Below are 22,303 nucleotides of genomic sequence, written 5' to 3' on the forward strand. Positions count from 1 at the left end.
CTCCCTCCCCGGGGTCCCCGTGCCCCCTCCCTGGCGCACGGGAAGGGACGTGACGCAGTGGCTGGTCGGAGGCTTTAATGCACGGCTCTGCGTAGCAGGGTCTAGGCTGGCTCTGAGCCGGGAAGCTGGGGGCTGTGGGGATGGGGCAGCGAGTGCGACTCCCACGGGGCTCTGGGGCCTGGCCCTGGGCTCAAGAGTCATCCCAGAAGAAAGTGTTGCAGGCCACGGTGAGGGCAGCCACCAGCACCACGTACTCCTGGAAATCCACCTCGCCATCCCTGTCCTCATCCAGGTCCTGCATGATCTTGTCCATGGCACTCGTGTCCTTCTGCACCTGTGGCAGGGACACCCCCAGGCCGGGTTAGGGATGCCCACCCACCCCCGTGCCCTGCAGCCCATGGCAGGGGAACCCCAGGTCTTGTCCCTGACTCCCCCGTCCCCCCTGCTCTGCCCCGCGAGCTCCTGGCTGCCCTGGGAGCAGCCCCCACCTCCAGGAAGCTGCTGAGCTCGCCCTGCAGCAGGTCCTTCAGCTCCTTCTTGCTCAGCTTGTACTTGTCGCCCTCCTTGCCCGAGTACTTGTGGAAGATGGTGATCAGTGTCATCATGGCGCTTTCCAGCTGCGACTCCATCCTGCTGGCCTGGAGAGGCGCCCGAAGGGTTAAGGGGGCAGACTTTGTGGGTCTCCCAGGGGCGCTACGCTCCCCCCCTCGTGCTGCGGCTGTGGCCATGGGTCCCCTCCAGGCCACCAAGCAGCTCCTTCCCTCCTTGCCTTGGGGTAACCAGGGGCCTCATTCTGCCCTGGGGGGCAGCTGGGTGCCTGAGACTCAGGGTGCTTTGCACTGGGGTGCATGCAGCTGTGGCCGCGGGCAGGATCAGGGCCCCCCAGGGAGAGTGCAGCAGCCAGGTCTGAGCTCCTTGCTGCTCTGTCTCATCCCAGGGGCCCTGAGGAAGCGTCCCCTGGCCCCTGTACCCCATACCCCTGCTCCCCACTGCCCATCAGCTCTGGCTGGGCCCTCACCTGGGCTCTCCCTGGGCTGCACCCTGGCCCCTGGGCTCACCTGGGCTCCCTGCACCTGGGCTGCCTGCACAGCCACCTGCTCCGACAGCCGCGAATGAGCAATGTGGCTGGTCAGTGACTTTAAGTACATCAGCCCGAGCCCCCCTTCCCTGCGGGAGGATCTGATACCCGCGGTGAGACGGGCTGGCTGGCACTGCTGGCTGCGATCACCTGATTTAAAGGGACATAAATGCCCTGGGGGGCCCGTTAGTCCCCGTTGGGGCTGGTGAAGCACACGGTGCTTGCTGCCTGCATGCTTGTACCCTGTGCACATGCACATGCCCTTGTCTCTCACCCCCGGAGATGCCTCTGCACCCCCAGCTCTACTGGACGGGGGTCACTGGCATCTCCATGCGTGGAAACCCCCCCCGGCTCGGCAGCACTGTGGCCTTGTGGGGTGTGGACTCTGCACCATGCCGTGGCTAGGGTACGGGAGTCACTGCTGGTGCCAGGCCAGGACCCCCATGCCCACCACTGTCCCCTCGATGCTGGGATGGGGTGCAGACCCCAGGACCATGTCCCAGCCGGCACCAGACTGAGGGCTGGGCACACTCAGGGCACTCTGAGCCGTGCCAGACCCAGCCGGATGGGCTGTAATGCACCCGGCGAGCTGATAAGGCTCGTGCGATCGAGTGTCTCCCGCTGGACAAAGGGAGGTGGCCAGGGGGGCCCTATCGGGTGACGCATCCGAGCCCCCCCTGGCCGCCAGGCCTGTTGCGGCGCGGCCACAGAAAGGCCCCTTGTCCTGCTGAAGAATCGCTCGGTGAAAGGTTGCTGCGGTAACGCCGGAGCCGGGAAACTGGATTCCCAGGCTGGCCCGGGCTGATAAAGCCAGCGTGGTGCAGCTCCGGTTACGGCAGGGGGGCATGGCGGGGCTGCCAGCCGCACCGCATTGTGCTGCTGGATCAGCTGGTCCCGCTGGCTCCTCTCGGCCCCGCTCCCCGCCCCGCTGTGCTTGGCTGGGGGCACCGGGTGGGACCCCTGGGCCGGGGGCTGGGCAGGGGGCACTGATGGCCCCCGGCTGCAGGGAGCTAGAGGAGGGCCTGGAGCTGGGAGCGGGCTGGGGGGCCCTGCCTGGCTGTGCCCCGGTACCCCCTCCCAGCCCCGATCCTGGTCTCGATTCCAGAGCTTTGCGCAAGAGCCCGGGCGTGGCTCCACTGTTGTCCCAGATGCCGATTCAGGTGCTCATCGGGGTGCTTGTTCCAATGTCGCGGGCGGCATCTGGCCTCACTTCCGCTGCCCGGCCACTGTACAATGTGCCCTGCCCCACCCCAGAGGCAGCTGCCATTTCTGCTCCCGGGGCTGTGCTGAGCCTCGCTGGACCTCAGCGCCGGGTCCCCGGGGGTCCAGCCCCAGCAGAATCGGGTGACGCAAGGCTTCCTGTCTGCCTGCCCGGGGCCTGTCCTTGTGACTATCACACCAAGGGCAGCTGCTAGGCCCCGGGCCCTGACAATGAGTCACCAGCGCTAATCCTGGCTGCAGAGGCCCCTGGGGCACCCCTGGGAGCAGCCGGGTGCGGGGTGGGGCACCACTGAGAGAGGGCAGGGGGTGCAAGTGGAGGCCTCATGATGGCTTCAACGCCAGGCAGGATGTGGCCCCGAGTCTGCAGCTTGCCCAGCCCCCAGTCCTGGCGTGGCCACAGGCCGGGTGGGGGGGCTGTTTACAACTGTTTGCAGCTGGACAGAGAGCCCATTCAGGCTGGGCGGCTTTGGCGTGGGCAGGCTGGCATGCGGCAGGGTGGGGCCCGTGGCCACCCCAGGCACCAGACTAGCTCCCATCTCGGGGACAAGAGCTGCCTGCCCCCATGCCGGGACCCTGGCCCTTGAGTTCCCTCCGGCCCCCCCAGAGCTCACCCCCGGGGCCCCAACTTGCCCCCCATAGCTCGGGTGCTGTCTGCCCCCTCCAATTAGCACATCGATTAGCAGACTCTGATAGCCAGCTGACCCCTGGGCTGCAGGGGTGGGCTAACCCCCGGAGTCGCCAGCATGGGCCGGAGCAGGATCGAGCCCATCCCGGCTGGCTGCCCCCACCCCAGCTCGTTCCCCACCCCTGGGGGCAGCTGGCAAAGCCACCACTTACGGGTGAATGCAGGAGTGCGTGGGGAGCTGTTGCTGGAGCCTGCAGCCGCTGCGCCCCGCTGTCCGGTGTGTGCCTGTGCGAGCTGGGTACGAGCGCCCACCCTCTGGACGGCCCCTGGCAGCCGCCCCAGGCACAGGGAAGGCCGGCCAGGCAACCAGAGCAGCTGTTTCTTTCTCTTTCCTAAGACGCACCCTCATGATCCCCGCTGCGCTCGGGGCCCAGCCTGGTACCAGGTGTTTCTGTGGTGTGATGGTGCAGCTTTCCCCCTCAGGGGCCATGTCCTGCACCCCCAGCCTCATCCCTGGCCTTGCACCCTGTGGCCTCAGCATGGGGTCTTGTCATGTCCTGCAGGGGCATGAATTGTAACCAGGGACCTAGGTGTCAGGGCACCTGGAGAGCTCCAGCAGGCCCCTGGGAGCAGAGCATGCTGCAAGGCCGTGGTGTGACCCATGCACGGGGAGAAACTGAGGCACGGGGCTGATCAAAGACCTGCCTGAGGGTGCAGACAATCTCAGGGCAGGATTAAAACTTAGCTCACCCTGGTCCTGGCCCTGGTGCGGAGGAGTCTGCTGTGGAGGGGGAAGCTGCCAAGGCAGGTTGGCCCTGCGGGCAGAGGGGTCTTTGCCAGGGCTGATCGTTCCTGCCCCTTCTGGGCTGAGGGAGTCTTATTGGGTACACAGCGCTGGTGCCCAGGTCCAGGTTCCCTGTGTAGACACAGCACCGCAGATGGCACAGGGGCAGGGAGCCGGCTATACCAGCTGTCGCGACCCCAGGGCCAAGCATCACATACCCTCAGGCACTATCAGGTGGGGTGAGAGGCCCTAAGAGGCTAAGTGACATGACCAGGTCTCAGAGGCAGGCAGTAGCAGAGTGCACGAGTCTTCCCCACCTCCCACCTGTGCTCCAGCCCCTGTCCCAGCTCAGCCAAAACTCCACTGGGCTCCCAGGGGGTCTCTGGGTCCTGCCCTGGAGCACCGGCAGGTCCCTAGCCATGCCGTTACTAGGGGAGCTGCTGGGAGTGGCCCCCGACATGCCAAGCCGTTTACACACGGCAGCGCGGAGCAGGCCGCAGTCTCCCAGCCTGGACCTGGAGGAACCAGTCGCTCTGGTTCCTGGGCCCGGGGCAGGCGGGACTGTCTCCCCAGTGAAGCCTCTGCAGGTGCTGATGCAGCGAGATCCCGGCGTGGGGGGGACGGTGGCTCCAGCCGTGCACAGGGGAAGAGGGCTGGGGAATGATGGGGAGGTCTGACTCCCTAATGCCAGGGCATGGGACACTGGGGACAAGGCAGGATGGAGCCCGGGGAGCCCTGCCTGCCCCAGAGCCCTGGGTTCTGGGAGCCCGGACACCTGGATTCTCTCCCCAGCTCAGGGAGGGGAGTGGGGCCTAGTGGTTAGAGAAGGGCTCTCATGCAGACCCCCAGCAGAAACAGAGATCCTGCGGCGGCCCCCAGCTCAGCCATCGTCAGGTGTCTCTGGTGTACCCCTGCGGCTGTGCATGGGTCATTGCACCGCAGGTTCCCGTCCGCTGGCACACGACTGCCCCCCAGCACTGAGACTCCACGTCCCTGGTATCCCCTCACTCCTGTATGCCCCGGGGGTGCAGGGTAGGTGTAGACAGTGCAGCCTGCTGCCGATCCTGGGACCCAGAACCCCCCTGGCTCACAGACAAGTACTTGGAGCCGGTGCCTGGTCCGTGGCACTAGAAAAGCCCAGAGGCTGCTGCGGCTGATGCCAGGGACCCACCAGGCCAGGATGCAACCCCTTTCTGTGCTTAGGGGCAGGGCTGGTACCCCAGAGGACCAGGAGAGGAGGTACCACATCCCGGAGGAACTCGCATCCAGCACCGGCCCCACCTGGGCCTGGGGGTTCCCTGCGGACCGGGGATCACCTGCGTAGCATCCGGGGAGGAGGAGGGTGCTCTCTCGCCTGGGGCACATTCCTCGCCATCCTGCGGACCGTGTCACTTCCCCTCCCCGTACCCCACGCACACGGGGGACATGGGACCCAGTGGACGGAGGCTGTGACTCACAGGCCAACCCCTGAATGGGGAGCGTGATTCACAGTACAACCTGTCCCAGCCAGCAGGAGCCCGACTCCCTGCCAGCGGCTTCCCCAGCGTCGCCCCTGCTTGCCCATGTTAGGCCTGTTCTTCTCGTTAGCAAAGGGTGCAACCAAGGTGCAACAAGCTCCTGGAGTGGGGGTGTGCACCCTGCGTGTGCCTGGGCTACCCCACCCTGCCAGGGGGCTGAGTGCATTGGGGCTCAGCTACACCAGCAGTGTCAGTTCGGAAGAGGCTTAACAGGGATATCAATTACTATTATTATTATTATTTAGATTTATATGCCATTGAGGGTTTTTTGCCCTGTGGCCTATTGCAATGCTCCAATTCCTGCTGGTTACAAGGCAGGAGGTTTGGGGGAGACCTGGCACCATGGGAGGACTGGATCCTGGGCAGGATCAGGCCTTCGTGGGATGTCCCTTCCCTGCGTGGCCAGGCTGAGGGGAGCAGCCTGTTCCCTTCCCTTGGGTAGGCACAGGGGAGAGCTGTGCAGTGAGGGCAGGGAGGGGCCGGGTACTCCATTTTGGGATGACAAACATTGGAAAATTTCCTGCGGTTGGAGCTGTGTGGTGTGGTGGGGGAACTGGGGGGGAGAGGGCTGAGCATGCCCTGGGTCCCTGCACTGTACATGTGCATGCGTACACATGCAGACACATGCACATGCATGCATACGCACATACATGCATGCACCCAGGCTGGCTTGTCCCCAAGCTGTCCTGCCCCTGGCAGGCTCCTCCTGTGTCCCTCACTCAGCTGCCCCATCCCTGTTACCCCGTTACAGCCCAAGGGGGGCCTGTGCCAGGCTTCAGGGGGACTCTGCCCTGCCGACTGCGAACCCTAGTGGTGTCCACCCCTGTCCAGTCCTATGAGGCCAGAGCTGGGGTACATGAGGGGCAGCCAAAGCCAAGGTCCCCATGCAGCCCATGGGGAAAGGGGGGTGCTGGGCAGGACTATGGGGGTGTCTTGCATTTGCTGCGAGTGTGGTGAGGCGCAAGGGGGCCAGAGGCTACATGTCTGTTAGTCTTGGCAGCTGCCCTGCTCCTTCCTGGCTCAGACCAGAGTTTCCTGGATCGCTTCCACCGGGGCTGGAGCTGGGATCCGCCCGAGGGGAGCTGAGCCGAGCTGCACAGACGGCCCTTTGAGCCCTGGTGCCCGCCGTGGCGGTGCCAAACCTGGCAGCCGTGCATCGAGCTGGGGAGGTGGCTGGTGAGGGGGGGTGAAGGGGTAGGCGGTGTCAGGGAAACCCTACACCGCTTCGGTGGGGAGAGCTCTGCCCCACCCGGGCTGGGGTATAAAGCCCTTGTGGGGGCACACGGCCACCCTGTCCTCCGCCTCCTGCCCCGCAGCACAGCAGGGTAAGTGCTGGCCTGGCCCCTCGCCCCGGGGCCAGGCTTTCTGCTTGCAGCCACGGCACCGGGGCCTGCAGCCATGCAATGGTGCAGAGGGAAGGGCAGGGCTGGGGATCAGGACCTCACCCCAACCCCACCCTGCACCCGCCCAGCTCTGGGTGCCAGCGGCCTCTCCTGCACCCGCCCGCATGCCCAGGCCATGCCAGGAGAGGGGTGGGCTGCAGGGTGAGGGCGCTTTCTAGGCTGGTCCTGTCCCTTGCCATCACCTGCCCCCATCTCAGCACTCAGCTGGCCCAGGGGAGCGTGTTTGCAAGGCGGGGTGGCTCCGCACTGTCCAGCTGTGAGCAACAGGGTGGATCCAACTGAAACCTGCCAAACTCTCTGCATGGAGAATGGGGGGTTGGGGCACCCAGGACCCCGGTGACAGGAGGGAAGAGCTGTTTGTCTGTTTGTCCCACTTTTTGTCTCTCCAGCCCTCTGGCTGTCTGTCCATTGATTTCTCCACCCCTCCGTCCATCTGTCCGTCAATCTGAGCCTTGCACTCCTCTTTCTCTGCAGCCTCTGGTATTCCCTCCAGCTCGGCTCTTGTGCCACCAGCCCTCAGCTCCCCGCCCCGGCACCATGGCCACGGGGGAGCTGACGGAGTTGGAGACGGCCATCGAGAAAATCGTCTCTATCTTCTTCACCTACGCAGCCCGGGAGGGCCGGACAGGCACGCTGACTGCTGGAGAGTTCAAGGAGTTGGTGCGGCTCCAGCTGCCAAACTTCATGAAGGTGCAGGGGGTGCAATGGGGCACGGGGCATGGGTGCTGGGGAGCTGGCCGGGGGCTGCTGGCCTGAGCTGTGTGTCCCCAGGCCAGGGGGAAGGTGGCTGGGGCAGGGGGTTGGATCCATCCCTCTCCAGCTTTGGTGCAGGGAACTGCTTTAGAGAAACAACAACAACAACAACAATAATAATAATAATAATAATAATAATAATAGTAATAATAATACAAGCATGGGGAGATCTTATACCATGGCAGAGGGTCCCCTGCCCAGCTGCTCCAGCTATGAGGCATGCTGCCTTCTCAGGAGCAGGGCACAGGGAGGGGCTGTGCCTTGGTTGTGGCTGCTGGAGGGCAGGGAGCCGTGTCCAGATGTGGAGACGGAGCACGCTGCTCCTAGATGTGCCCGGTGGTGGGTAGCACTGTGTTGACCCCCTGCCCCCGTTTCTCCCAGGACGTTGGATCCCTGGACGAGAAGATGAGCAGCCTGGATGTGAACCGTGATGAGGAGCTCAAGTTCAGCGAGTACTGGCGACTCATTGGGGAGCTGGCCCGGGACATCAAGAGGGAGAAAACGAGCAAGAAGAAGTGATGGGGCAGGCCTGGGGTACTCGCTCTGGTCTGGCCAGCATTGGGGGCATGAATAAAGGTTCCCTTCTGAGTCTGGCGTTGCCTCAGTGCTTGGGGGATGGCAAAGAGGGCACTTGGCTCATGCACAACCCCCTGCACATGCTGTCTCCAGCCCCCCAGCCGGGTCCACACCCAGCAGGATGAAACCAACACCCAGAGGCCTCCAGCTGGAAGGGTGGGAGCAAGGGAGGGGTGCAGGTAGCTGGGAGGGTGGAAGCAGGGGACAGGGGCAGGCATCTGCCCCATGCCCCACGTCACCCCCAGGACACCAAGGAACAGGGCAGAAGTACCTTGCCCAAGCTGGGAATAGGACTTTTTTTTTTTTTAAGAAATTTTTCATGTTCCAAGCCAAATCAAGTCCAAACCCATGAGTCAGTCCAAACCCATAAGTGGCTGTACAACCAGTAAACATCCTCCACCCTCACCAGGGGCTTCAGATATTTCCAAAGTCTTTTGGCAGGCATCCTATGTGCAGGCCCAAGCCCAGAGGCTTGGGGTTCAGATCCCCCCAAGTTTCGCCTGCCCTCAGCCATATGGCTTCAGGAGCGATCTAGGGAGGAGCCTCCCATTCCCCTAAATTGGGCTTTAAGCCCCAACACGTCAGTGGGTACTAAACCACACCAGAAAAACAGTTATCCCCAGGAGGCTTAAGGAAAACTGCCTTCTTGGACCCAGATACATGGTGTTTCCCCTGCCAGGACTTTTTTTTTAAATTTGTATCTGAGGCCAAATTAGCCAAAACTAATTCCAAATCCAAGAGTCCAGAACCATAAGTGGCTCTACTACTGGCAGACATCTTCCACCCACACCTGGGGCTTCAGATGTTTCCAAAAACCTTTGGTGGGCATCCTACTTGCAGGCCCCAGCCCGGAGGCTTGTGGTTCGGATGCCCCCGAGTTTTGCTTGCCCTCAGCCATAAAGCCCTCAGAGCAAGCTAGGGAAGAGACTCCCATTTCCACAAACTGGGCTTAAAGCTGTGGCACCTTGGTGGGTACCGAACCACGCCAGAAGAGCAGTTCTCTTGCAAGCCGGTTCAGGAAAACTGCCTTCTTGGACACAGATACATGGTATTTCCTCTGCCAGGTTAAGAAGCCACTATGCCTAATCTTAGCCTTTGTGGTGAGTGCTGGAGCTCATGCTCCAACCAGAGGCAGGGCACAACCCAGGTGTCAGGTGCTCCAGGACCTTCCCTGTGCTGCTCAGCGCTGCAGGGGGAATGGCTGGACAGCAGCCCCCTCCTCAGCCTTGTTGGCCTGTGGTCTCCACCCAGCCACTCCAGGCCTGGGGCCAGCCAGGATGCAGGGCAGGCAGGAGGGAGAGGCTGAGGAGAAAAGCCCGATATCGGAAGCCACGATCCAGCTCCCGCCCTGCTCCTCTACTCGCTCGACAACCCGCCCACTCCTGCTGGGATGTGGCGGTGGGGGGGTCATGACAGCAGCTCGAGTGTAACACACCCTCTTAAGGCTGGAAATTAAGGCACTTTCTCCCACAAAGGCCCAGTGAGGGTCCCCACGCAGGGTTTGCTAGGGGAGGATTAATGCACAAGGGAGGCCAAGGCCACTGGTTTACACTTCTCATAAAAGCACCAGCAGCGTTGCCCAGGGAAGCACTGCTGCCAGGCTGGGCTAGGGGGTCAGCACTGTCCTTCATCACTGTTCAGGGGCAGCTGGGGGTCAGGGGGGGCACCACCAAGCCCTGAACTGGGTCTTACACGTGTCTCCCCTCCTGGAGCTGACCCAGCTTAGCCAGTGGGAGCTGGTGCTCACTCAGCCCCTGCTGCTACAGGGGCAAGGCAGGGATGCTCAGCTTTCGTGGCATGGATGCGGGTGCAGGCCGGTGTGGACTGTCTCGTGTGCGCGCGGGCGTCTGCAAGGCCTGGGAACGGCCAACCCGCTTGGAAGTGGGTGGCGCCCGGCCCCACGCTGGACCCGTGCCAGGCAATGAAATGAGACACCTTGCACCATATCTGCGTGAGGTGTCTCCCACTCACCCCTCCCTGCGGTATAAAATCCCAGCGGGGGACACGGCCCTCCCCAGCCCAAAAGAGCCTTGGGAGCAGGTAAGTGGCTTGGGCTTTTCTTGGACTTCCCCGACCCTGGCTGGGGGGATCTGACCTGCCCTCCGGCCCCCCCAGCCTGGCCCAGCCCAGCCCCTTCAGCTTTGCCCTGACACGTTGCGAGGGAGGGGTGCTGCGCCAAGCGGGACATGCCTCGGCAGCTCCCGGCCTCCCTCGTGGAGCATCGGGGCTGGCTGGGGGGAGCCGGGAACGCATTGGGGAGCCGCGTCCTCACCCAGGCCCTGTCTCTCCTGCCCTAGGAACGCCCTGTGGGGGATACACAATCAGCTGTCGGCAGTGCCCCTGACATCGCGACCCAGCACCCAGCACCCACCACTGGACAGCTCTGCCTGACGCCCACCACTCCCTGCAGCCCCGTGAAGGCACAGCCACAGCAGGAGCCAGACCCCGGAGCCGGAGGCAGCCAGCATGGGCCAGTGCTGCTGCAAGAAGCGCAAGGTCAATGGATGCCAGATTTGCTTTTGTTCTGTCCCATTGCGGATGCCCACTGTGCTTGGGCTGGCGGCCATGGAGAAGGGTGATCCTGCCTGGGCCTGGGGACAGGGGCTGGCGGATCGGCCGGAGTCCTTCCGTGGGACGCCAGGATAGACCCGAATGTGGTGCCTGCTTGCAAATGGGCTGCCTTATCCAAAGCCCAATGAAACCAGCCCTGGGCTTCCCTGGGCTCTGGATCCAGCCCTCCCTCCAAGCCTGTGTGCTCTCGAGGGCCCCTTAAGCAAGCCAGGTGCAGGAGAGAGCAGTGAGGCTGGCACAGACAGGACTCAGGAGCCACTTGGGAGCCCAGGGAGGCTTTGCCAGCTCTGCCTGGTCTTGTGCTTGCTGCCCAGGGCTCTCCTGAAAGGTCTCGTGGTGACGAGTGCCTTCACTAAGGGAATAGGAGACGGAGCTGGGAGCCTACTGCTTTCCATTCCCAAATGAGAGATCCTTTCCTGGGGTCTAGCTGGAAGCAGCATTTCCCGGAGAGGCTGGTGGTGCTGATTTTTTGGGGGCTGCTCCTAATGCAGAGGACCCAGGTGCAGGGAGCCAGCCCAGGCCAACAGCTTTCCCCTTCAGCTGGGGGCTCTGCAGACATGCTGTGGGATGCTGGAGGTCCCTCAGCCTCCAAAAAGGGGCTCAGGCCAGTGGAGAAGCTGGGCACTGTATTCCTTGTGGGACCTGAAGCAGATTAGGAGGCTCAGGGCCATTCATAACCATGCTTCAGGGCCTGAGCCAGTCAGCTCCAGGGGTCAGGAAGGAACGTGAACTCAGCGGGGTGCCCCAGTCCTCATGGACCATGGCAAGGCCCATTGTACCACTCCCTGGAAGATGAGACCCTGGTGCCAGCCTGTACAGGAGCAGGGAGGGGGGTTGATCCTACCCAGTTTCAGCGTGCGTGGGACGGGGCTGGCAGGTTCCCCTCCCAGGCTGCGAACCGGCTCTCGGCATCCAGCCCTGCCAGGTCCCCTCCCTACGCCCCCGGTAACCATCTCCCGCTTCTGCCTGTGGCTCTAGGACTCCCAGGAGCTGACGAATGTGGAGCAGGCCATCGAGACTGTGATCAACCAGTTCCACTGCTACGCAGTGCAGGGGCGCAAGGAGTACCTCACCCCCAATGAGCTCAAGGAGCTGGTGGGGCAGAAGCTGCCGCATCTTGGGAATGTAAGGGCAGCGCGTGGCACCGCTCTGGGGCAGGAGGCAGCTTCTCGCCCTGAGATCCGGGGCAGGACCCTGGATTGGGGCTGGGGGTGGAGGGACAGGACTTGGGTGCAGGGCCTTGGGTCAGGGCCGGGGGAGTGGAGTCCAGGGTGAGGGGACAGGGCCCAGGTGCAGGGCCCTGGATCATGGCCAGGGGGTGGAGTCTAGGGGTCAGGGGTCATGACCCCAGCGCACAGCCCTGGATTGGGGCCGGGACCTCTGTGGAGGCTATGCCAGAGCCGCCTGACCGCCCCGTGTCCTCAATAGTGCGTCGGCCCCTTGGAAGAGAAGATCGAGTGCCTGGGCGACCCCAATGAGGCCCGACTTGAATTCGGCGAGTACTGGGACATCATGGGCGATGCCGCCAAGGGCTGCCAGAAGTGAGGCGCCGGCGAGCCTAGATCCATGCTGCAGGGCCCCCCCGTCCCGGCGCGCCAGAGACTGACCATCACTGGGGGCCGCAGCATGGAGGAGGACGCAGTGTTACATCTCCCTGGGGCTCCCCTCCTCCCCCCAGCTCTGGAACCCATTCTCCTCCCCCCGTCAGCCTAGAACCCGCTCCGTCCAGGGCCGCTCGAGAACCTGCCTCCCCTTGCTCACTCTCGACCCCTTCCTGCTTTTGGGAGGGAGGGAGGTGGGGGGTTCCCTCCACTCCAGGACCCCTCCAGCGCCCTTCCCCAGCCATTTCCTTGAGGGGGGGTCTCACCTGCTGTGCTCCCCGGCTCCTTGGCTTGAGGGCCTTGGCAGCTCTGGGTTTCCACCTGTGAACCTGCCATGGTTTGGCTCTTTTCCTCTGGCACCTGTGGGTCGAGGGGCTCTGGGATGGGTCAGTGACCCCTTCCTCCTGGGCACTGAGGGGTTGTGCTCAGGGCTGGGTAGCGGAGGCTTTGCTGGCGGCGGGGGCATCCCCAGCTGGGGGAAGAGCTGGGGACGGTGGGAAGGGAGGGCTCTGGGGTGGGATTCGGGGCCCAGCTGCTGCCCCGGGACCCTGCTCCATGCTGAAAGGGCGTCTGCCATTTCCGGGCTGCACTGAGCTGCACTGACTGTGCAGGGCTTCCTGTCTTGGGGCCCCCCATGCATGGGAGCCCCCAAGCAGTGTGCACTGAGGGTGCCAACCCGATTTGAACGCCGTGAATGCATGGAGGTGTTAGTGTTTTTGCTACCACTCCCCAGAGCTGTCTCTGGGATGGGGATGGGGGACAGAGGAGCCTTCCCATGCCTCCCCTGCCTCACTGCTGTCTGTCCGGGGTGGGGACATGGGACTGGGGCTGGGTGTCGGTGCATTATCATCCTGAGTTGCTTGCAAAAGTTTTTGTATAAATTAATAAAATTTAAATTGGAACGAATCTCACGCAGGCCCCGGTGTCTGTCTGTGCCCCTGGGTGATGCGGGGCTCGGGCGGCGGGTGGGGGGGAGAAGGGCATGTGCCCCTGGAGGGAGGGATGGGGCAGCTTGGTACACATAGGTCACAAGGTGGGATGCCATCTGTGCCCATTGCTGGTACCTTTCACTCTGGGTTCATCCAGGGGGGACATAAATGGCGGATGAAGGGAATAAACCGCCTGCCCCAATGCTGGTGCTCCTCCCCAGACCACCTGGCAGCATGTTCCTGGCTCAGCCCCAAGCCCATCCAATATGGAGCATCAGGGAGGGGTCCTAGCTACAACTTGGGGGTTGCTGAAGCCATCTGAGGCTGGTGTTTGGGTCCCTGGGCCTGGAGACACCCATCCGGTTGTTGCCAGGGTCTATGGCTACGGGTGACCCCGTGGCAAAAAAACCTCTGCAGCACGTTCTCAAGCTCCGAGTTCGTGATGGGGTAGATCAGGGGTGGTGATTTTGGAGAAGGGGAGTGCATGCAGGAGAGCCTGGAGCGTTTGCTCTGTCACTTTTCCCTTTGAGGGTGTTTTTTGGAGGGGAGAAACCCCCCCCCTCCCAAGACCACAACAGGACCTCGATAACCTCCTGGCCAGGGGCGCAGGGACCCGGCCTGCTGCCTGGGGCTGCCGGCTATCTCCTGCTCTCCATGGGCTGCATTTCACAATGGGCATGACTATTTATTGTTGCTGCCATGGGAATGAACTAGAAGGAAAATAAAGCAGAAAGGTGTGGCGTTGGTTTAATTACACAGACCTGGGATGTGTCAAGTGATTCCATGCAAGGACTGGCAGCCCCGATGCCTGGGTTGTCTTCCCATCATATGATGTAATGGGGAGTGCCGTGTGTGTCAGGAGCGGGGAGACAGAAAGCCAGGACTCCTGGGTTTGCTTCCCAGAGCAGGGGAGGGAGAAATGATGCTAGGAGCGGCGCGGAAGCGGGCAAGGCCAGGAGTCCGGCCCCCGGTGCCCTCTTCCCATCAGGCTGTTCCCTGGCGGCCACATGTGGCTGGCTCTCATGCACTGCCCGATCATAGCAAAGGCATGAGGCATCCTGATAAATATTTGTGGAACGCTTGGAGATCCCAAAAGCAAGTTTCCGGCCTGTCACAGGCAATCAGCAGATCAGCCTGAGTCACTCCCGGTCAAGGTGCAGGCAGCTTTTGGGTCATGCTGTCACCTTCCCCGTCCCCAGCACCATTCAGTACAGCACGGTCAGCTGCAGTATCTTTTCCCAGGGGCTGCAATCAGTGGGCAGGACCCCAGGGTTGGGTGTGCAGGGGCACGTGGGCAAAACCCTGCTTTGCCAGGCCCACCGGGCACCCATGCTCCAGGGAGATGCCATGGATTTGGCCATGGGTTTGGCCTAACTGTAACCCTAACTCTAACCTTAACTGTAACCCTAACCCTGCACATCCAACCCCAGGGTTCTGGCCACCGATGGCAGCCTCTGGGAAAAACTATTGCAGCTGCCCATTCTGGACTGAACAGTGCTGGGGAGGGGGAAGGAGATACTGTGACCCAGGAGCTCAGGGACCCACAGGGCTGGGGGCCGGTGAGAGCCAGGTCTCGTGGCCATGGGTCCTCGAGCTCCTTGAAAATCTGCTCCCGGTCTCCATTGAGTTGGGGCAGTGCTAACTGACCCTGGGGCCTGACTCCAGCCTGCAGCCTGGTGACAGCCCACAGCTGCTTCCCATCTTTCCTGGACTGCCCACGGACATGACTCCCCAGGTGTGGCAGGCAGAGCCACGGGCACCGACATGGGAAGCTCATGACAAACACCGGGAACATGCATGCCCCGCCTGGCTTGTAAAGAAACAGGCCTAGTGCGGTGATGACACCTGCCAGTCGCAGGAGTAACAAGCCCCGTGATTCAGGGCGGGAGCTGTTTGCCCATGGGGGGCAGGCAGGGATTCCTGCCCTGGCCTGATATCACCATGCGTGGCTGGGGCTGGCCAGGCTGGGAGCAGGTCCAGGTGCCTCGACCCTGGGATTACAACCCCCACCCCCCCCATTGAGCAGCCAGACAAGAAAAATGGAGGGTTTGTCCCAGTGAAAACCCCAGGGTCTTTGCCAGGGGGCTCGGCTAGTAAATGGCTCCTGACCTATAACACCCACGCACCGGTGAATGGCTGTCATCTAATCCCTGTCTCATCTCTCTGACATTTCAAAGGGAGGACGGGAGGGTGCAATTAACTGGGGTAATTGGGCTTAGCCGCCTAACTGCCCAGGAGCCTGGTTGGGAGCTAGGAAAGAAATGGGTAGTTTGCGGTGTCAATTTGAAGTCAGGTAGAAGGCAGGGAAGATTTGCATCTTATAGACTAACCAGAGTAGACACACACACACACACACACACACACACACACACACACACACACACACACACACACAAATATATATATATAGAGATTATCTATCTATTTATATGGCACAAGCTTTTGTGAGCTGAAGCTCACTTCAACAGCTGCTCCAATGGTAGCTAGGAGTAGCTAGCGGCCATCTGGGCTTGCAGTATCGAGGCCGCAATACAGATGTTTGGTAGGCAAGTGGGTCTGGCAGGGACCTCTCAAGGTCACATCGGGTGCTTGTATATGTCTGTGACTTTGTCTAGATCGATATATTTGAGTTTTTTTGTGTTCCCCAATGTATCACAACAATTCCATCCAGTCCAGCCCCCTGCTCGAGGCAGGATCAGCCCTGACTCTCCCGCCCGGCCGTCCTGCTCTTGAAAGTTTCCCAGGATGGAGACTCCACCACGGCCTGTGCCGTGCACCCTCATGGTCAGAAAGCTCCTCCTCGCCTCCAACTTACATTTCCCCCACTGCAGCTCCAGGCCATTGGTCCTAGTCCCGTCCCCTATGGCCATAGGGATGAGCCCGTCTCTGTCCTCTCTGCAATGGCCCTTCAGGGAGTTGAAGGCTGCGATCAACCCCAATTGGCCTTCTCTTTTCCAGATTAAATAACCACATCCTTTCTTGCCTCCCAAGCCCCTAATCATTCCTGCTGCCCTGCACTGGACTCTTTCCAAACTGCCCAGGTCCTTCTTGCGGTGTGGGGCCCAAAACTGAATACAGGTCTCCATGTGAGGCCTCTCCCATGCTGAACCGAGGGGAAGAATTAATCTTCTCCATTGATATGCAAACGACACTCCTATTACTACAACCCAGGTCCAAAGTCTGCAGGCCTGGACCCTGGTTTCCCTTGGCCTGGGTCTCCCCAGTCCCACGGGGTTCATGTGGAAGTGGGTTGAGCTGTGACCAGCTCCATGGGAAGCAGCGGAGCGGCCCGGTCTCCGGCCTCTGTAAGGAAGTCAGAGTCTAGTCCGATGTCCATCTCTGCCCTTTGTCTACCCAGAGCAGAGGAGCACCTGGCCTCTGGCTCTGGCTTCCTGAGCTGGACTCCATGTTTCCTGTTGACTCCAACATGAGCCAAGGCCATTTCCTTTCTCCACTGGCTGTGGCGGGGGCCATGGCGGATGGTGGTGCTGGGAGGGGCAGCAGGATGCGTCTCCCAGCCACTCCCCCCATTAATTCGGGGCTGCCCAGGGAGCCCCCCAGAGCGGGGATGGGGACAGATGTCCCGGGGCACCCAAGGGGAGGAGGAGAGCCAAGGGGGCCGCGTGTTGCAACGGGTTGGCCTGGTGTTCCTGTCGAGACGCCGGTGGCAGGCACGCCCCAAAAGCGTTGGCGTGGGGCCAGCAGGGCCGTGACTCTTTAAAAGCCAGGAGACCTCGTGATTCAGGTGCAAGGTGAAGGCAAGTAGGAGTCGCCTCTGCTGCCAAGCCGGGAGGAGCAAGCGCGGGACAGGCAGACAGACAGACAGACAGACAGAGAACACCACCGCACCGATGAGGTAGGGGCCCATGCAGCTCGGGGAGTCACCAGCCTCCCCAGCCCCTTCACCCCTGGACCCCAGGGCTCTGGATTTGCACGGGACAGGTCGAACCCAGCAGCCAGATGCCGGGTCCTGAGCACCCAGACGTGTCAGCACAGGCCTCGTCACACCGCTGCCGGGTGGTCTGCTCCTCCAAGGGGAGCTGGTGGCTGGCAGGGGAAGGAGCAGCTCCGGGATGGGCAGGAGAGGGGCTCACCTGGGCGCCCTGGTGCTGAGTGGCCAGGACCAGCTGTTGAAAAGCGAGAGTTGGGCAGGATGGAGGCCAGCGCAGGGGTGCAGGGTGGGGCCAAGCGGGCCGGGGCTGACGGCTGGGAACCAGTCTGCCTTCCCCCGGGGAGCGGAGCGGCGAGCCCTGTCTTGCTGCATTTCACGCCCACACCAGGGAATTCACACGGGCGGTGCGCCTGTGCCAGCCCCCGCCCCATCGGGCCCAGGTGCATCTCCCCTACATGCGCGGGTGCTCCCGGCACAGGGGGCCCCACCGCAGAGCTGGGCTTTGCTGGAAGGGAGGGGGCAGGGCCAGACAGCAGTTGCATGATGCTTTGGGGTCTCCCCCAACTGCTGCCCAAGTTGCTTTGCCACCGCTCATGGCCCCGCCGGGCCTGCTGGCCTGTGCTGGTGGAGGGGTCTGCTAATGGCCGCCTGCGCCAACCCCCCGGTGCCCCCAGAGCCACATCCCCGCATCTCACTGGGCAAAAGTGGTGGGGTGCCCAGATGTGCAGGGGAGCAGCAGCTGGGGACCAGAGCAGAAGAGGTGTCTGGAGATACTCTCCAGCAGGGTAGGGGTCTGGGGGCACTGAGACGAGATGTGGGCAGGGCCTGGGCAGGCCCCAGTGCCAGCAGGGACTGGTGCTGTCTGCAGCAGGGGCCATGGACCTGAGCGCTACAAGGCCCATCCTGCTCTGGTCTCCCCTGTGTGAATCGGGTGCCTCCACGGAGAGGTCATGGGGCAGCGCTGGATCTGGCCCGGTGGCTAAATCAGCCACCCTCTGTGGCACCAAGCAGACCCCCCGCCTGCAGCCAAGTGGGCAGGAAGAGCAGAGCCGAGCAGACGCTGCCCTGTCCTTTGCATCCTGTTCAACGCAGAGATGCCTGGCTGGCTGCTGGTGCCTGCCTCCGGCACCGCTTGGTGTGGGAGCTCCAGGCACCGGATATTGTGGGGAGCTTGGGCCTTTCCCCCAAAAGGCAGGGCTGGCAGGGCCTGGAGAGAGGGGCTCCCCTTGCATTCATATACGGCCACGCCGGCTGCTACTTGGACCCCCCAGAAGGATCTGGGGGTGAGAGTCCAGCCCCAGTGGCACCAAGGAGCAGTGCCCTGACCCTGTGCTGAGGCGCTCGCTGGGTCCTGGCCACGTCTCCATCTCTGGTGGCATCACTGGGGCCCAGTTGCCCCTTCTGTTCTGCCCTGGGGGTGCCACCAGAAGTGCCCGAGTGTGCAGCTGGGGTGTCACGATGCCGCATGGTCAGGTAATTGCACCCTGGATGCATTTCTGCCTCCCACATCCTGTGCGCCACGGGGAAGCCACTGTGTTCCCTCCCCATGAACGCTGGGAATGGGGAACTGCTCCAGGGTGTAGCCTCACCCCGTGGGATAATGACTGTTCCTGTCAGCACCCTGTGGGTGTCAGGATGAGGTGGAACACAGTGGAGAGCTGCTGGGGGCGGGGGTCCTGGCATGGCAGCACTGAAGGGGGCTCCTAGCAGAGCCTGGCATGATCCTGGGACTCCGGGAGCTGGGGATGCATGTCAAGCATCCTGTCTCCAGGTCCGTAACGACCCCATTGCACCCAGGGCCAGTCCTATTCAGTAAGGGAGCTGATCTGTACTGGGCAGCAGCACTGGTGGCTGCAGGCAGGTCTGTACGGATGGAATACGGGCCTGGATCTGAGCTGGCCCCAACCCTGTGAACTGCCCGGCACTACTCTAGCAACAGGCCTGTGCACTCTCTAGCCCATGGTGAGCACACATGCCTTTGCACATGTGTGTGAGCATGACCTGTACAGTCCCCATGATGTCCTCTGGGTTCTGCTGCACCATCAGGACAGTGCCCGCCAGCCCCAGTGCCCGCCTGGGCAGGCTGGGACGTTCGTGACATGGTCTCTTGCCCCCTCAGTGCCGGGATGACGAACGTTCAACAGCAGCACACGGACCTGGAGTGCGCCGTGGAGATGCTGGTGAAGAACTTCGAGAAGTACGCGGGTGGCGGAGGCTGCTGCTGCCGGAAGCAGCCGCGCCGCATCAGCAAGAAGGACTTCCGCAAGATGCTCACCCGTGAGCTCAACCACATGCTGACGGTGAGGCTGGGCAGGAGAACTACTGTGTGCATGTGAGGACACTTGTGGCAATGCATGTGCATACATGTGTGACTGCAAGTACGTGAGAAGCAGCCGGTGCTGGGCTGGCTGGGGGTGGGGGAGACCCGAAGCTTTCCTGGGTTGGGGATGGGGGTCTTGGTTTGGTCCCACCAGGCGGCACTGGACCCCAAACCCTGCCATGTTCTGGGTCCTGTGCGAACAGCTCTGCCCTGTCTCCTCAGGACACCGGGAATAAGCGCGCGGCCGACAAGCTGATCTGTGACCTAGACGAGAACAAGGATGGGCGCATCAGCTTCGAGGAGTACTGGACCCTGATTGGGGGCATTGCCAGCCCCATTGCCGGCCTCATCCGTCAGCAGGAACAAAGCATCAAGTTCTCCAAGTAGTGGCTCCCCAGAAGGCACCCCACAGCCCAGACCCTCCCAGAGTCTCTGATCTTGTCCCCTTGGGCCATATGTGACCCCCTTCCCAAGTCCCTCAGGAGCTGCCCTCCCATCCTCCCCTGGTGCCACCAGCCTCATGGGTCCTACGGGGCCCGTGGGTCATGCATACTTGTCCCTTGCAGCCTGGGATGGCTGGTGCCCAGGCCAGACTGAGTTGTCCCTGCAATAAAGGATGGAGGGCCAGCGTGTCTGTGCTCCTTGCAACACATGAGGGTCTTGCTGGGGGCGTGAAGCTGGGGTGTGGGAAGCTTTTCCAGCGCAGACCCCTCTGGGGTGGATGGTTGCAAGAAGAGGTCAGGATGGCACTGAAGGGCAGTTTGGTTTCCCTCCAGCAGAGGGCAGCGCTCACACACATGCACATGCACATGCACGTGCACGCTGGGGAGGCACAGGCCAGGCCCTGCCCTGGCGCAGTCCTGCCACGCGGTGTCAGCAAACACCAGGGTGGGGGGGACATGGGTCCCTGCATCGCAGCGTCCAACACTCCTGCCTGGGGCTGGCTCAGCCCCTTGGCCCCCCCCAGCCCAGAGCCATGGGGGGTCCCATCCAGCACCCACGGGGGCTAATGCGGGGGGGGGGGGGTGGTCCACATGGCCCTGTTTCCTGCCTCTCTCTGTTCAACAAACCCCAGTGCCCTTCTACCCCCTGGACAGCACCGTGGACCCCTCTTGTGCAGCTGGGGAAACTGAGGCACGGTGCAGGGAAGCGACTGCCTTCAGGGAGCTGGCAGTAGAATACCTGCAGCTGCCCTGAGGCAGAGACCCCAAGGGTCTTGCAGCTGGGCTTGTCCCTGGAGAAAGTGTATGCAGGAGTGCGTGTGCACATGCATGGCCAGGGGCTGCCCTGTCCCTCCCAGGCACCGCAGTGGCAGTGGGGCCTCTGCTCCAAGCATAGCATGGGGCAGAGGCCGGGGGCTGGTTTGGGGGCACCAGGTTGATGGAGCTCAGGGAGGGGGTGGTTCTTCTAGGGGGCAGGGCAGGGCATTGTCCGGCCACCCACTCTGGATCTGCTGGAGGATGTGCCCCCAGCCCCCATGAGGGAGTGGGGGGAGAGCAGGGGGCTGCCTGCTGGCATGGAGGGGTTGAGGGGTGGTCGAGGGGCATCAACAGAGCTGGGCTGGCAGCAGGCTGCAAACTGGGGCACAGCACTGGTGCATGCTTGAGTGCGTGTGTGTACGTGAGGATATGCATGTGAAGGCATGTGCGTGTGTATAAATTTCATAGGCATTAGGGCTGGAAGGGACCTTGGAGGATCATCGGGTCCAGCCCCCCGCCCCAGGGGCAGGAAGTCAGCTAGGGTCAAAGGATCCCAGCAGGACAAAGCATCCAGACGTTTCTTAAGAGTCCAGAGTAGATGCTTGCACTACCTCTGGAGGGAGTCTATTCCAGGACACGTGCAAATGCACACATGCATATGTGTGCGTGTGAGGACGTATGTGGATGCACGTGCATGTGTGCAAATGTGTGTGCATGCGTGTGAAGGCATGTGCATGTGTATGAATGCACATGTGCATGCATGTGCATGCGAGGACGCGCATGGGAACGCACATGCATGTGTATGAATGCATGTATCTATACATGTGCATACACACATGTGTGAATGCACATGCATGTGTATAAATGTGTACATGTGAGGGCATGTGTGTGAATGCATGTGCATGTGTGTGAATGCATGTGAGCATGCATGTGCCTGTGAGGACATGCGTGTGAATGGGTGTGCATGCGAGGACTTGTGCGTAAACGCATGTGTATGTGTGTGAATGCATGTGCACGCCCCAAGAGATGGCCCTTCTCCTTCCCTGGCACGGCTCCCATGTCCACAGCTCCATCCTTCCGGTGTGTGAAGCGCAGCAGCCCCTCTGGCCCCCCTCCCTCCCCCACAGGGCAGGGGGAGGGGAGAGGAAGTGCTGGCAGGTGCCAGGGTGCAGCCGGTGACTCACCCGCGGCTTCTCTCCGGTTCTGCCAGTAAACAGCAACAGGCGCCCATGTAAACAGGAGCTCCCTGTAGATCCCAGCTGGTGGGGAGCAGGGGGGTAAGCAGGACTGACCCCAGGACTGTGCAGCGGGGGCAGTAGTGAGGCACCGAGCCCTAGGGGGGCAATGGACCCCCAAGAATAACTGCATTGGGCACCGGGCCTGATTCCCCCCGTGTGCTCCCCTGGCAGCAGCTGGATGATCCGTTTCCACCCTGTGCCCATTGGCGAGCAAAGGGTGTGGGCAAGGCTCTTCTGCTCATGTCGCACCTGTGCGAGCGAGGGCAAGACTCCAGGGCCTGGTGTGCACAGAGCTGGCAGCTGCCCGGGGAACTGCAGGGACCCCGAGGACCGTGCCAAGGGTTCGGCTGCTCCATTGGCATCGTCGTCCATCCCACATAGCTCATGGGAATGCTGCTGCTCTGGGGGACCCTGCCGTGCCCCCCCAGCTCTGGGGCTCAGCCCTGCCCCAGCCTGCCTGGATGGGCCCCTACCGCTTGCCTGTCCCACTGCAGCCTGTCCCAGGGAGCTGCTGCCACAAAGGGCAGGGGAAGTGCCAGACACTGGGCCCTTTGTTTGCCTGGTGGCTTGGAGCATGTGGCCAACGCCTGGCTGGA

At 62.2% G+C, this 22,303-nt stretch overlaps 4 protein-coding genes across 6 annotated transcripts; 3 read left to right on the top strand and 1 right to left on the bottom strand.

The window, feature by feature from the left end:
• Window positions 1-60: 60 nt before the first annotated feature.
• S100A1 (S100 calcium binding protein A1) lies at window positions 61-3,236 on the bottom strand. Of its 3 annotated transcripts, none has more exons than XM_006264340.4 (3): window positions 3,137-3,236; window positions 489-638; window positions 61-334 (listed from the first exon to the last, which is right to left on the bottom strand). In XM_006264340.4, the coding sequence occupies exons 2-3, from the start codon at window positions 627-629 to the stop codon at window positions 191-193; spliced, it is 285 nt and encodes a 94-aa protein (XP_006264402.2). In that variant the 5' UTR covers window positions 630-638; window positions 3,137-3,236; the 3' UTR covers window positions 61-190. The 3 variants fall into 3 exon arrangements, with proteins under 3 accessions (XP_006264402.2, XP_019353429.1, XP_019353528.1); XM_019497884.2 differs by lacking the exon at window positions 3,137-3,236 and adding an exon at window positions 1,059-1,162; XM_019497983.2 differs by lacking the exon at window positions 3,137-3,236 and adding an exon at window positions 1,019-1,088.
• A 3,194-nt stretch (window positions 3,237-6,430) lies between these two features.
• On the top strand, window positions 6,431-7,969 carry S100A13 (S100 calcium binding protein A13). The gene is made up of 3 exons (XM_006264341.4): window positions 6,431-6,550; window positions 7,103-7,318; window positions 7,763-7,969. Exons 2-3 carry the CDS (start codon window positions 7,166-7,168, stop codon window positions 7,898-7,900), a joined length of 291 nt encoding a protein of 96 aa, XP_006264403.1. The 5' UTR covers window positions 6,431-6,550; window positions 7,103-7,165; the 3' UTR covers window positions 7,901-7,969.
• A 2,183-nt stretch (window positions 7,970-10,152) lies between these two features.
• Window positions 10,153-13,035, top strand: S100A14 (S100 calcium binding protein A14). The gene is made up of 3 exons (XM_006264342.4): window positions 10,153-10,453; window positions 11,507-11,653; window positions 11,957-13,035. The coding sequence occupies exons 1-3, from the start codon at window positions 10,424-10,426 to the stop codon at window positions 12,071-12,073; spliced, it is 294 nt and encodes a 97-aa protein (XP_006264404.1). The 5' UTR covers window positions 10,153-10,423; the 3' UTR covers window positions 12,074-13,035.
• A 3,637-nt stretch (window positions 13,036-16,672) lies between these two features.
• Window positions 16,673-19,897, top strand: S100A16 (S100 calcium binding protein A16). The gene is made up of 3 exons (XM_014595782.3): window positions 16,673-16,914; window positions 19,070-19,250; window positions 19,493-19,897. The coding sequence occupies exons 1-3, from the start codon at window positions 16,910-16,912 to the stop codon at window positions 19,655-19,657; spliced, it is 351 nt and encodes a 116-aa protein (XP_014451268.1). The 5' UTR covers window positions 16,673-16,909; the 3' UTR covers window positions 19,658-19,897.
• The last annotated feature ends 2,406 nt before the right edge of the window (window positions 19,898-22,303 follow it).

The sequence above is a fragment of the Alligator mississippiensis genome, chromosome 15 (assembly GCF_030867095.1).
Source record: "Alligator mississippiensis isolate rAllMis1 chromosome 15, rAllMis1, whole genome shotgun sequence".
Lineage (NCBI taxonomy): Eukaryota > Metazoa > Chordata > Crocodylia > Alligatoridae > Alligator > Alligator mississippiensis.